The sequence below is a fragment of the Pygocentrus nattereri genome, chromosome 13 (genome assembly GCF_015220715.1).
Source record: "Pygocentrus nattereri isolate fPygNat1 chromosome 13, fPygNat1.pri, whole genome shotgun sequence".
NCBI classification, from domain to species: domain Eukaryota; kingdom Metazoa; phylum Chordata; class Actinopteri; order Characiformes; family Serrasalmidae; genus Pygocentrus; species Pygocentrus nattereri.
In genome coordinates, this window is record NC_051223.1 from 36,837,298 (window position 1) to 36,852,838 (window position 15,541).

At 42.1% G+C, this 15,541-nt stretch overlaps 1 protein-coding gene and 1 non-coding gene across 2 annotated transcripts; both read right to left on the bottom strand.

The window, feature by feature from the left end:
- Nucleotides 1-315: 315 nt before the first annotated feature.
- On the bottom strand, nt 316-505 carry LOC119265048. The gene has a single exon (XR_005131370.1). It is a non-coding gene; the product is annotated as a U2 spliceosomal RNA (small nuclear RNA).
- Nucleotides 506-1,189: 684 nt separating this feature from the next.
- On the bottom strand, nt 1,190-13,709 carry rgrb (retinal G protein coupled receptor b). Its single transcript, XM_017715330.2, has 7 exons — nt 13,475-13,709; nt 12,573-12,729; nt 10,022-10,143; nt 8,946-9,105; nt 7,340-7,457; nt 5,083-5,196; nt 1,190-1,920 (listed from the first exon to the last, which is right to left on the bottom strand). The coding sequence occupies exons 1-7, from the start codon at nt 13,548-13,550 to the stop codon at nt 1,792-1,794; spliced, it is 876 nt and encodes a 291-aa protein (XP_017570819.2). The 5' UTR covers nt 13,551-13,709; the 3' UTR covers nt 1,190-1,791.
- Between the last annotated feature and the right edge of the window lie 1,832 nt (nt 13,710-15,541).

Below are 15,541 nucleotides of genomic sequence, written 5' to 3' on the forward strand. Positions count from 1 at the left end.
TTGTTGCCTTTAAGCAACATTGTGTGACAATGAGAAGAAATTATATAATTAAGAAACCCTTATTAGTCCGGCAACGGGGAAATTTCACCTCCGTCCGTGAAGTGAAACACCACATACACTCTAGTGAGCACACACACACACACTAGGGGGCAGTGAGCACACTTGACCGGAGCGGTGGGCAGCCCTATCCGCAGCGCTTGGGGAGCAGTTGGGGGTTAGGTGTCTTGCTCAAGGACACCTCAGTCATGTGCTGTCAGCTCAGGGGATCAAACCAGCGACCTTTCGGTCACAAGGCTGGGTCCCTAACCTCCAGCCCCTGACTGCCCCTACTGGAGGTACTGCAATACCAGGTCGACGCGTGGAGCGGACGGAGCAAGCCCCTCTTCCGCCTCCCTGTTCTAAACATTTTATTTAATATGTAGTCCTCATATAGAGGACGTATCAGATATTACACTGATAAGAACAGATGCTCCACTTGATCTTAGCCAAAAGGCAGAGAAGCGATGTAAAAGCAATAAATAAATCTGTTACACTTTCACACAATGTTGCTTCTAGGCAACAAACATATTATATAATATATAATATATATAATATTGAATGCTACAGAGTTTTGAAAACCTCTTCCCTTTGTTGTTAACCTTGTCATTATCTTCAAGTACGTATAATGTAAAGTGAGGAAAATGGGTTTGTTGCCCTGAGGCAACATTACAGTAGAGGGTAGAGAGGCCCATTTTCAATGAGAAGATTTTTTTTACTTATTTTACTTTCTCCTTCCTTATCCAATGCAGTCTTATATCTAATCTACTCTACAAATGTCTCCTGGAAAATAATAATGGAATAACCTCCATTAAATGGCTTATTGGGCTGGAAATGAAATAAAGTCTGCTCTTTGACTTTCAAACAGCACAGTATCAGGAGAGATCCTGAAGTTTTGTCCACACTTTTGTCCGGTTTTACAGATAACAGTGTGTGGGTCTGTCACGTGTGTGGGTCTATCATGGTGTAAATATGTTTGCGAATGCTAAATCGTATCATAAGCTTCCTTTATTTGTTTAACCTGGAATAAAGAGGTACACTTGGGGTAGAACCTAGACCTCCCATGGTAGAAACATACTGAGTTAAATGAAAAGCTACTGTAGCCCTAATATCTCATCTGCTTTTTTAAAGCGTGAGTGAATAATTCAGTATGTTGCAATTAATCAGTATATATTTATTGTCATAAAGGCACAGAGTTGTACAAAAATACACAGTTTTGTTGTTTTCTGAGCATCATAGAAAACTCTTCTTACTTAGTTTACAGTAGATGAGAATATTCATAGCTAGATTAACAAACATCCCTTGGCCACCATATCAGACCCAGATGTTCTCAACTGTGATTTGGACCTGACGTATATCGTTGCTGTTGAATCATAACTATGTAACTCATTCTCTTCTCCATTCTTTTGCCAGCTGCCCCTGACACCATGCGAACATTTCATGATGAATGGACTGATAGAAATGGTCTATTTTTTTATGAAATCTCATTAAATTACCATATAGTATATAGCATAGAGTTCCGCATTCTCCTTTAGGGAGATACGAGGTTTTGTTAGAACAGTCACGTTATACTGATGCAGCTGTTTCACAGAATGACCACATGCCAACTTTGTGTCTATGCACAGAAATCTGAAAACAAAGAAAAAAAACAACCTGATTGGATTTGTTCTGCCATCTAAACATATCCTGGGATCTTTCCCATTTAAAATCTCTCAGGATGATTAGGGTGTAAAACACACAATTTACAACAGGAGTTTACTTCCTCTTATCCGCCTGCGTCTGCCCTGTGAGGAACTGCCAGATGCCTCCTCTGTAAAACTCATTACCGTATGCGTAGAGTAAAGCGTGGGAGATGGGCGACAGCTTTGCAAGAACTGGGAGGACCTAGAAAAAAGGCCAATAATGCGTAATTATTAAGAGCAGGAGTCGCTTCTCTCTGTTACATGGAACATACTTTTTAGGAACTGGTGTCTAATTACACTGTCTAGACAAACAACATATTAATGATGACACTTCTGGCCATTTTATGAATTAAAGAACTGCTAGTGGATGGAGCCATGTTCCTCCAGACATCCACTGAATATGACTCTTTGGGCACATCTACCTCAGATATTCCTATATGTTACCCTTAGATCCACATAGTCGAACGCAAATGTTAATTTACATGTTTTGTTGACGTTGATGGGTGGGTGGCTTGGTTGTTGGTGGGTGGGTGGATGGGTGATTGGGTGTGTGGGTGGGTGCACGGATGGTTGGTTGGGTGGGTGGCTTGGGTGGCTGGTGTGTGGATGGCTTGTTGGTGGCTGGTTGGTTGATGGGTTGGATGGATGGGTGGGTGAGTTGGTTGGATGGGTGGGTACGATGGATGGGTGGGTACGATGGATGGGTGGGTGGGTGGGTTGGTTGGACGGATGGATGGGTTGGTTGGACGGATGGATGGGTGGGTTGGATGGGGGTTGAATGGGTGGATTGGATGGGGGGTTGTTTGGGGGGTTGGATGGATGGGTGGGTTGGATGGATGGGTGGAATGGGGATTGGATGGGGGTTGAATGGGTGGGTTGGATGGGTGGGTTGGATGGTTGGGTTGGTTGGATGGGTTGGATGGATGGGTTGGATGGATGGGTTGGATGGATGGGTTGGGTGGGTGGGTGGGGGTTGAATGGTTGGGTTGGATGGTTGGGTTGGATGGATGGGTTAGGTGGGTGTGTTGGTTGGATGGGTGGGTGGGTAGACAGACAGATCACTTTATTAATCTCAGAGGAAAAGTCATCTATTACAGTAGCACAAAGTACAGTAAAGAGCAAAACAAGAGCAAAAGTATTGCCATACACTATTATACAAATGCATACATAGGTGTAAAGACATAAATTAAAAGTATATATGAAATTATATCTGGTATATTCGGGTGACAATGCAGTGGTGCAAGTCACTAATGCTAGTGACTAAACACTAAACAAAAATAAGTATAATAATTATAATAAAATAATAATAATATAATAAAATAATCCTCTACAGAGAACACACTGAAATACTGCAGTTTCTGCTAATTTAGTTCAATTTCTATGTATTTACATTGGAAAAAAACACAACATAAAAAATGGCCATTAACTTTCCACAGACCATTAATGTTTATCTGCTGTACTAAATGTTAAATACAACAAATAAACAGTAATCGTGCATTAAAATGTGCAGAAGCGTTATATGAGGGTGTGTTAACTTATTTTCCCTTCAATAAAACATGTCATCTGACCAGAAGTGCCCAAACGTTTTCATAATCACCTCACCGCCCTCACCCCACCTTATTTCAGATAAGTAACAACACTATTATTTTTTGATGTCCATAAATGTCGTTTCACAGCTTCACGGCAGTTTGCAGAACAATCTGTGTTAAATATAACCACCCGAGGTACGTAAGGTGCAAATAGTTAAAATACTCAGTAATTAAACAGCCTCTGAGTATCAGACATGTGCACAGGTTCTACTTAAATCCTTTCAGACCATTTGCTAATCCAGATCAAAGCTTTCCATGCAAGTCCTCAGCCTGCCAGTTTTTGTTGTATTTCAGGCTTTGCATTAGCTGGATCAGAACTTCTCTCAGCCACAGACGCCCATATGTACACAAACTAAGCTGGCTGTAAAAGAATCCTATCCATGGCATTGCCATTGGCTATCCAGACGTCTGCGTGTATGTGCTTCCATGCACTGGGTCTTATCAGTCTGAGGGGAAACAAACTTGTTTATCAGGCTGATTGCTGGTGAGCACCAGCAGCAAGCAGCTGCTTTTTCAATAATTAGCCATTCAGAGCAAGATCTAGTCACAAAGACTACGTTCCCACAGCTGGTAAAAGTGGCCCAAATCCGATTTTCTCACCAAATTCGATTTTTTTTGTTTGGCTCTTCACACGATCTTTTAAATGCGGTCTCTATACGACATCAGTCTGAACAGATCAGCTCCGAAACTGACCCGCATGTGCCAAAGAACACTGCTTCACGTTGCTTCATGTGGCTCATCCAGAGGTAAACAATGACTTCCAGCAAACGCCAGAATGTGTTTGAGCTCACCATAGAAAGGGCGCGGTCACTTCTTTGTCCATGGATTCTTTACATTTTATTCTACAGACTTTCAACTGCAGCCTCGTTCTCTTACGGCTCTGTCCGGCCATTTCTTTCGAAATCTCTTCAATCTCTTATCCAAGACGGACGTTTTTCAATACATCTCTTCTAATTTCTGTGCAGAACTTTCACCCCAAATGGCCTCCAAAAGGTCTCAGCAGCGTGAAATTATGACAGATGCTGAGCTGGATTAACGTAAAAGCTGCATGAATTCCGATCTGGCTGTTCAGACTGAGCTGCACTGCTGTAGATCGGAGCCGGATCGGATTTCAGTACCACATATGAAAGCGTGTCAAATCGGAATTGTCAGATTCAATGCGTTTTTTGCTGCTCACCCTGACACACAGACACACATCTGTGTCACATATGAAGAAAAAGATTGGATATGGGCCACTTTTCCCTGCCGTGTAAACAGAGGTGTCAAATTCAGGTCCAGAAAGTAAAAGTCCTTCCCAGGATTTTGTTCCAACAGGCTGGCTTCTCTAGTTAGATCACACCACCAGCAGAGCTGTCCAGCCTGTTGGAACAAAATCCTGGGAAGGCATTTTACTTTCTGAACCTGGATTTGACACCTCTGCGTGTAAACATAGCCAAAGTTTATAAAGTTAATGTAGCATGATTTTAAAATCTCCTGTCCTTCTTGCATGAAGAACGGGTTTTGTGTCAGTCAAACGGCCCCTTCCTGTCAAAGTACGTAGTCCTCAGCCACACTAAGCGACAACGCCTACCAGACTTATTGCTGACTGTCAGAAGTTTGGCCTACATCAGAGCTAAAATGCAGGCATGACTCAAGCTCTTCTAGGATCAGATGCGTTATGCCTTACATGCAAGTTGACTCAGGTAGTGATGGCTACCTTATTCCCTTCACCCTTTTTAATGAAACTTTCATGTGTATGAGTTTGAGTGAGTCACAGAATGTAGAAATTCCCCTACCATTCGGACCTTCGGGGATACAAGCTTCGTATTCTCAAAGCAGGCGTATATGCACATCACCACATAGGGGCCCCAAAACAGCAGCAAGGCCTTTACAGGTAGACCTGTGTTGAACTGCAGAGGCACAAAACAGAATTAAAACAAATAAATAAGATTATTTCTGGAAGCACACAAATCTCAAGAATGTCCCTGTATGCTGAAGCATTAAGATTTCACTTAACTGGAACTAAACCGTCATAATTTCTGTGCTTTTGCAATCAAAGCTGAGCTGTGTGCTGGTCTTAAGGCAGAATATGGACCAATAATCTGGAGTTTATGCAAACGCTTTATGAAATCTGTGGAAGAAACGGCCCATTGAACAGAGTCACAAGTGAGAGGCTTTTGGGGATTTAGCGTAAATACCTAACTTGGAGTATTACTGCTTTTTCACTAAGACTATTCATTTGCTCACCTTGCAGGACCTTGTGCTATATGAGGATGAAATGCATTACATGACCAAAGTTATAAAACAGTTATGGCCACGCAAGCTGATTGGTTACTGTCATTTCACCATAACATCACGGCTTTTTCACAAACACTATCACTCCGCTGAGACGCTGTTACTAAGCAACGACTCTGACAGCTGTAGGAGACGCTCATTTGAGCCATTTGAACGTTTTTACTTCTTATTTTCCCACAAACAGAAAACAGACACTGTTAAGATCACATTTGACCGCCAGCCGATTTGGTCCGACTCTGAAGACGAGACGACACTAAATTCCCAAACTGTCAGTTGGTCTGTGTGGAGCTGGAGAACGAACTGCCAGCTGTGCAGCAACTGAGCGGGGCTCGTTACTCTGCTTGATAAGGAACTATAATTTGGCGGAAGGAACTGCGAATACTAAAACACTAAAAGCCCAGTTTATTATTTTCTTACTTTATTTATTTATTCATTTTATCTTTGTATAAAAGCAACAGAACACTCAAGGTCATGTGTTATTGCTCTACTATCACGGCTGTGATGATCTGATTATCCCACGCACATTAATACGGAGTTGCTGCAGTAAAAGCCTCACCTCTTCTGGGAAGGTTTTACACTATATGTTGGAACATGACTGAAGAGATTTGCTTCCATTCAGGCATTTGCTTTCATTGCGAGGTTGGGCACTGGAAGCATTGGAAGCATACAATTCTCTGGAATGTCACTGTGTGCTGTAGCATTAACATGACCCTTCACTGGAACTAAGAGGCTCAAACCACTGAGACAGCCCCAGCTCATTATTCCCCCTCCACCAAACTTTACAACTAACACTATGCATATAGACGAGAGCTGTCCAGATTTCATCCATCAGACTAACAGATGGCGGAGGTCTCCACTACTTCAGGGTCAAACAGCACAGTGCTTTACACGACTCCAGCCAACGTTCAGGTGACCATAGGCTTGTGTGCGGCTGCTAATTCACTGCAGTCACCAAGAAACCCAATCCATGATGCTGCAGTTCCTGTGCCGACATTGATTCCAGAGGTAGTTAGGAACTGGCAGTGGATTTTGTAACTGAGGAAAGATGATTTTAACACGCTACAGCACTCAGTGGTCATGTTCTGTGAGACTGGGTAGTCTACTGCTTTGCGATTGTTGCTCCTAGATGTTTCCACTTCACAATAACAGCATTTTCCAGTAAACTGTGCAGAAATTTGGCTAACAGACATAATGTAAAGGTAGCATCATTTTGGAGACCACGTGGCCGTATGCTTGACTTCTGATGTTTTTTATGACCCTAAGCAATGGGTGTGGCTGAAATAACCCAGCCAAGTAGTTAGAAGTCATATCGATAGACTTTTAGACAGCAGACACCTTGTGCTGTATATAAATTAATGCTGTGGGTCTTTTTAAAGCACATACAGATGATGTTGCCCTGAAGTAGTCTGTCTTTCCTGGAGTATATTTTAAGGTTATTTTGTGAAGTATACACGGATTAGTCATGGGCACGTTCTTTGTTTTTTAAATAAGTATATATATTGGGATCACACCGTATGTGTTTTCTGTGGGACAAAAAATTTTTGATAGGTTTTCAAATGGGAGACACGTGTTTCACTTACTTTGCACGCAAGTGATTGACCGTTATAATGTTATCATTGCTTAGTAACCGGGAGACGTACAGCCAGAGGTAGTCTTCAAAAAAGGGGACAGTGGTATATTTAATTTTGAGAACTACACCGAAAGCTGTAGGTCTTTTAACAGTATGTATAAATGAGATAAAAAAATACATGAGTTTACCTTGAAGTTGTGGGTCTTCTTGAAGTACGCATAGATGGCGCTATAGGAAGAGTACATGATGAAGAGTGGAAAGACCAGGTACAGGAGCGTGATGGACAGCATGTATGTGATGTAATCTCTAAAGATGACAGGAAAGGGAAAGAGATCTTACATTATCTCTTAAGCAATCAAATACATCTGCAGCTATTACTGATCCATGAACATTTATGCTGCCTTCTCGTGCTTCCTGGATGCTCCTATTTCTCACATTTGAATTCAGTGTTTTTGACGTTCCAAGTGCTTTACAGTCGGAAATATGAAGGATAATGGGAAGCTGTTGTGCATGGTTAAGGAAAATTTTATTTATCTGTAATGTTAGGAAGATACCTGGGTTAAAACTGTCCTCCGTATTACCTACAGCTGACAACATAACTTGTCCATGAAGTCAAAGAGAGCAGGTGTAGCCCTGTTTAACCTCCCAGCAACATTCCTACATTCACATTGCCAAGTTTAAGCGGCAGAAATCCGATATTTTTGCCCCGATGTGACTCAGATCTGATGTTTTCAGGGCTGTGTGGACATGAATCTGATCTTTTCGAATCCCACCTGAGCCACTTTCATATGTGGTCCTAGATTGGATACGTATCCATGTGACCTTAATGTGACCTTAATGTGCGCATGCACCATCACTCGGCATTCCCATGGCAGCAGCGCCGAACAGACGTTAAAGCCTGTAAACGGTGGAAAAGCAGCTCATCTCACGTTTTAATAATGAAGCTGAGAGCTGATCAGAGTTAATGATCTTCTCAGCGCAGCTCGTTAGTTTGTGCTGATGATGCAGTGATTCAGTCACGTGACGTTACTGAGTAGGAGGAGCTCATGAGGGTCATTTCAGGCTGGTTCGTTCACATTAACGACCGATTTGAGTCACTGACCTAAACGAGTGTGAACCGTCGTCTCAGAGAGATCAGATCTGAGAAATAAGGCTTGTAATGTGAGCGTAGCAAAATACTACAGACGTGCATTAATCACTCCTCCTACTCAACAATGTGGTGGTTGGTTAGTGTAGTGGGTAACACCTCTGCCTTACAGACTGGGGTTCAATCCCCACCTGGGCAAACACCCTACACTACACCAATAAGAGTCCTTGGGCAAGACTCCTAACGCCACCTTCGCCCTACCAGTGTAAAATGACCAAACTGTAAGTTGCTCTGGATAAGATGCCATAAATGTAAACAATGCTTTCCGTGTAATAACTGAACAATTGTCCTTAGGATGTAGTAAAAGTCTCAGAGTTTTACAAAGTTAACTGTATTTACTGTAGCTGTAAAATGGTAAACAAAAATAAAACTATGATGTTCATATTTACAGTTTAGAATATTAAAGAAAGCATTTACTTATAGTGTGGTATTACTATGGCTACACTGTGATGTATATCATGCTTTGGGAATGGTTTATCACCCACCCTGTCAGGATTTTATTTATGATCATTCTGATAACAGTAAATGTGCACACAGGAATCGATCTGGGTTAGAGTGCAGAAGAATAACTCTCCAGCAGCGTGTCTGAAGAAACCCGGTCCATTTATATGCACTACAATGTTGTAGGCGTTGTTCAGACAGGTTACCTGTCTCCTCTGGTGTAGTCGAGAGTGCAGCCTACTCTCATTGGCTCAAAGTCAAACACTCCCCAGCCAATAGACGGCAGCGGGAGAGCAGCCCAGAAGATAGCCAGAGCCCACAGGATGGTGCTTATAGTTAGAGAAGTGCTCCAAAACATCTTCTGCCCTGAAAATACAACATATCACACACAGCTTGTTTAATATATGACTGTAGAATTTGTTTTAGCTTGCTGTGTGTGTGTATAATTGGGACAGCATGGTTAGTTAACCGGTAAAGTATGTCTTACTATGTGCCTCGTCTGGGGTCTCTTTTGGTTTATCCTACTAGTTTAAATGTGATGTTTTATTAATTTTACTGCATTTTTACATACACTTAAAACTGTAAAGTTGAAATATTTTAGCTTTCCGACATTCTGCTTATCTTCTTGTGTAAAACAAATAATTTGTAGCTGAAATAAAAATGTAACAATGTCATATCACAATACTTCATCACGTCCTCGTGATAAACAATATGCCACAATATTGATTTTTTCCAACATCTGACAAGTTGGGACAGACAGGGTGGTGCTACACAAAAACATGAAACCCAAAACCTATAAAACCCAATGATCTGTATTCAATATTTCACATAGTGAGCTGTACAAAATCAAACAGTATTAATTATGCTCTCTTTATAAACAAAATGCAGCTGCGCAGCGTTTAAGTACTGATCATATCCACAATACACTGAGAAAAGCGTATTGTGACATAATTTATCACGATAATGATAAATATTGTCATATTACCCAGCCCTGGTTCTTCACTGCTAAAGACGATTATTATCACTATCAAGAAAACAGGTTTAGACCTTAAAGTATGGTTTCGTGGACACGGACTAAGTCTGAGAAACTGGCCCAAAGTGTGCTTGGCTATAAAAAGACGATGAGATTTTACTTCACTTAAGCTCTAAGGGTCCAAATGTGGACCACGGTGTAACTTCTCATTCTCATAACTTACACGTTACTGGATTTATAGCAGCCACTGAATAGTGAGCATTACGATGAATGACTGGAAGATGTAATAAATGCAGCTTCAGTACTCACTGGTGCAGTACATGTGATATCTGTCCCAAGCAACAGCGCCAAGAAAGCTGATGCCTGCCAGAATGGACACCATTCCCTGAACACCATGAATCTGGCAACCCTCGGGGCCGAAAGGCCAGTATCTACACAACGTGACAGAGAAAGGAAACACAAAATGAAACAATTTAGAAAGTAACATTAAAAAATACATAATTTGTAAGCATGACAGATGCAAAGTCTTAAAATGGAATTTCTGCAGATTTGAGTCACTGACCTAAACGAGTGTGAACTGCCGTGTCAGAGAGATCGGATCTGAAGAATAAGGCTTGTAATGTGAGCGTAGCAAAATACTACAGACGTGCATTAATCACTCCTCCTACTCAACAATGTGGTGGTTGGACAGTGTAGTGGTTAACACCTCTGCCTTCTACACTGTAGACTGGGGTTCAATCCCCCACCTGGGCAAACACCCTACACTACACCAATAAGAGTCCTTGGGCAAGACTCCAACACCACCTTTGCCTACCTGTGTAAAAATGATCAAAAAAAAATTCTACACAAATCAATTGTTGGAATGTAAAAGAAGAGGTTTGATATATAACGGCTCATTTGAGCGAAACGTACCAGATTCCTTGCTTTACTGGAATTTGACTGTGACAGGGATCACAATATTTACAAATGTAAATATAGTAAGTAAATATTTTCTATTGTCCTCAGATCTTTTGTATGTAATGTTGATGATGGTAAAACCCCTCTGGGGGGTTTTCTTTGGGGACTGTCACACTGAGGGGCAATTTAGCATGTCCAGTTAGCCTGACTGCATGTCTTTGGACTGTGGGAGGAAACTGGAGAACCCGGAGGAAACCCACACAGACACGGGGAGAACATGCAAACTCCACACAGAGAGGACCCCGGTCGCCCGGCCGGGGAATCGAACCCAGGCCATTCGTTCTGTGAGGCAACAGCGGTGTGAAGAGATCTTTAAAAAACATTCGACCATAATCTTTTCACAAAACTACAATAAAACAAAGTCTCCAGCTCCAGGCGGTGATTTCATAGCCATTTCATGTAGTATCTTTCTGTGAGGGAACTCATTAAACTCTTCAGACATCCGGTTCCTATCACCTCCAACTATGAAAGCATTTCAGATCAAATTATCACTTATTTTCATGTAAAAAGCCCAGGCAGGGGCACCCAAACTTTTGCATTCAAATCTATTAATCTTTTGTTATTCTATTATATACATGTATTACAGAACACAGTATATATTGTATTTGTTACACAGTAAGTGAAGTGAATTGAACTACATACACTAAACATAAAACAAATCAGACCTGAGAGCATCACACTGTCCCTCAGAGGTGGGCAATATGACGATATTTTATCGTTATTGTGATAACTTCTGTCATGATACACCTTCTGAGCGTGGATATCAGTACTTAAAAAAACACTGACTAGTAATAACATATCTGATCACAAGGTGTGCATAATTAGGCCTGTTTAACTGAAGAAAAAACACTGCAGTTGTAGGTTTATTATTATTATCATTATTATTTTACATGTGGCACTACAGGTGCTACTTTGTCTGTTCCAAATTATTACATCTCAGAAAAAACCTACATATTGTGATGCTTACTGCGTATTGTAAAATGACTTCAAATGCCTTGAAGTATCGTGATATAATGTTGCTGTATTGCCCCCCTTCCCATCACTGCGTCCATGAAAACCCATGTGAATGATTACCAGCTAAGATAAACAGGCTTACGATGTGTTTGGCAATACAAACAAACCGAGTCAAGCACCTGACCTCAGTGTCACATTGGTATCAGAATGAGATCAGTTGGGTCAGATCAAAACCACCCAAAACCGCTCACCGGCCGAGCTGTAATTTGTGGCAGTAGCTGTTTCCAGACTTTGTCTCCTCTTTTCATACATATTCAAACATACAATTTTCATTATTTATTTTGCTTGCTTAGAAATATAAACATCAATACATTATTTTAAATATATGAAGTGCCTTAATTGCCTTCTTTAATGTAAATTCACTGCTTTTTCTCTATCCTTACTGAATAATGTATTCATATTTTGGTATTCATTGGCCAATATTCCTTTAGAACATGTCCGCGGCACATTATGTATTTATTTAATTTATACTTAGCAAATTAAAATTTTTAAATAAATCTTAAAATTTAAATAAATGAATAAATAATTGAAATTCATTACATAAAACATGCCTTTGCAAGTGTTTACTTCAGGCCTTTTGCCAGTATCTTTACTGCTAGCTTACATAAAGTCATTATCAGATGAAGATCTAAAGCAGGGGCCCAATCCTGGTCATGGAGCTCCACCGTCATGGAGAGTTCAGCTCCAACACATCTGGTTCTAACACTCAGATTCCCCCTAGAGGTCTTCGTCACCTGGATGAGGTGCATCAGGTTAGGCTTGGAGCTAAACTCCGCAGGGTACTAGATCTCCAGGAGGAGGGCTGGGGCCCCTGCTGACTCTGTAGATCCATGTTCTTTATTCAGGGTCATGTATCAGCAGTTAACCTGGCGCCGTGGGCAGCTCCTACCTGAGGTAGCTGGCGTAGGCCGAAGCCAGGCCGTTGCAGTTGAGGCTGAGGTCGGCGAGGGCCAGGTTAAAGACGAAGAAGTTACTGGGCGTCCTCAGCTCCTTCACCCTCAGGTAGGCCATTATTGAGATGAAGTTCAGGAAAAACCCAAGGACGGCTAAACACAGACACAGAGACAAACAGCTGTCACACATCTGGTCTTATTTGATGCACATCTCACCCCATTTTCTAAGGGCAAGTGATACTTTATTCCACCTCCGCATTTAACCCATCCGTGAAGTGAAACACCACATACACACTAGTGAACACACACACACACTAGGGGGCAGTGAGCACACTTGCCTGGAGAGGTGGGCAGCCCTATCCACGGCGCCTGGGTACAGTTAGGTGTCTTGCTCAAGGGCACCTCAGTCATGGACTGTCGGCTCTGGGGATCAAACCAGCGACCTTCCGGTCACAGGGCCAGATCCCTAACCTCCAGCCCACGACTGCCCCAACTGACTGGTGCATGCATTCATGCAAACATTACTACTGCTGTGCATATATATGGCATACAGTAACAATTAGCAGTTTGCTGACCACTGTGCGTGGATAAGTATGAGATACTACTGTAGTACTGAAATATTTTGGCAGACTATGACGTTCAAACGTGTAGTTCTGATTTATGTGTGCAGTCTTTGATCTTGTCTCAGATGGGAATCTGTCCTAAAGCTCCCAACGAGGCTGAAACTGGCTTCTCATTCGAATTTTCCGTTCCACCTTAAAAGGCGCAGCTGTCACAGTCAGGCGCGTGTAACGTTACGCAGCATAACACGACCGAGGGACCGTTTAAGGTGGAACGGAAAATTCGAAAATGAAACTGCGCTCTGTTCTCCCACCACAGCAAAACTGCTTTAACTCACCCCCAACAAGCAGCACAGAACCGAAGGCAAACATGTCAAAGTCGTCGAAACCCTCCGGTAAAGTGTACGAGGCCATTTTAAACCCTGCAGCGGCAGAAACAGCAGCTATTGAGTCCCCTGAGTCCCCTCAGTCCCAAATAGCAGCGGTTTGGAAACACACAAGCTCCTTTTATAGGCTTTTCCACGTGAAAAGGGCGCACAAGGTCTTACAGAGGGTGAAATCTCAGCGGAATCCCTGCAGGAATGTCTTAATAGGGCGTAGGACTCGGTCCCGAGGCTCAAAAGTCTGGGATACAGTTTCTTTTAGTAACAAACGCAATTAAAACGGAGCTTGGCCCTATGTGCCGTGTTCATTGGCGTCCATTGTGCGCAAAAGATGCGCAGATTCACTAAAATGCGCCTCTCGGTGTGTGTGGAGACCCCCAAGGTAAAATATCACTCCAGTAAAAGTAGAAGTTCCTCCCTTTAGACCTCCACTTGAGTAAAAGTACTAAAGTATTTCCCTTCAAATGTACTTAAGTATAAAGTAAAAGTACTAAAAGAGGAATTCTGGCTCTGATGTCCTGTTATCATTTTTATAACCAGACTGGCTTCATGAACTCATTTCAGGTGAAAGTCCTCCAGCGTCTCTCTTGGTAAACCAGTCTTTTAATAGAACGTCATTAATTAGCGACGCTGACGTCTATTAAAATGATCAGAAGCACAAAACACTGAAGGTAAACAGTTTCCATCAGGGAGAACCGAGTGGCTCTGAAATCACTTTTTACACACAAGCAAAGTTTCAGTTTCAGATTTATTTACAACTTAGTTCCAAGTTTAAGTTGAATAAAAACTGGCTTTAAACTCAGGATCACAGATGAGCTCCTTTACTATGTTGATCTGTAGGCGTCTGTTCATAAACATAAACCAGCCCAAACTCATTTACTATAAAATGAAATGGTGTTTGTAGAAATTCAGAAAAAAGCCGCGTCAGTCTCGACTGCATATGTGGACATATTTCTATATTGAGCTCTATTTACACAAAGTTAGGTTAGTTCATCATTTATGTTGAACAGACTCTCCAAAAGTTTTACGCTGCTGCGCTGACGTTGAACCGCGTGCTGCACTGGGTCGGTATGACCAACAGGTCAAAACCAGCTCTAAACAAAGTGACCGCTGGGCCCTGATTGGTGCTCTGGCTTTGCGCTTCTTTCGTTTTGACATGTGACGTTTTTATACACACAGAAACCAAAAGGAACGACAGATTTCTCAAAATGTAGGAGGAAAAAGTCGGATATTAGACTCTGAAATGTAGTGGAGTGAAAGGAAAAAGTCCAGAATGGAGAAACTTCAGTACAGATGCACCAAAAATACTAAAGTACAGAAACTCATTACATTTACTGAGTTACTATCGACTACTGGCCAATCGTGTGGCAGAAGTGCATGAAATCAGGCCAGAAGCTTCAGGTAATGTTCACATCAAACATCAGAATAGAGAAAGGATGTGATCTCAGTCATTTTGCGCGTGGCATGACTGTTGGTGCCGGACTGGCTGGTTCTGGCTGTTTTCTATAACTGCTGATCTCCTGGGGTTTTCACACACAACAGTATCATCTTATTTAGAATGGAGCGATAAAGAAAAAACACCCAGTGAGCAGCAGTTCTACACATCGAAACGCCTTGTTGATGAGAGTGGTCAGCACCCCCATGGACCCTCACAGGTACTATAGCAGGTACTATTTGGGTGGTGGGTCATTCTCAGCACTGTAGTAACACTGATGTGGTGGTGGTGTGTTAGTGTGTGTTGCACTGGTACGCGTGGATCAGACACAGCAGTGCCGCTGGAGCTTTTAAACACTGTGTCCACTCACTGTCCACTCTATACTGCAGTGCTGAGAATGATCCACCACCCAAATAGTACCTGCTCTGTGAGGGTCCATGGGGGTCCTGACCACTGAAGAACAGGGTAACAGAGTATCAGAGAAACAGATGGACTACAGTCTGTAACTGTAGAACTACAGAGTGCAGCTATACAGTAAGTGGAGCTGATAAACTGGACAATGAGCGTAGAAACAAGGAGTTGGTGTG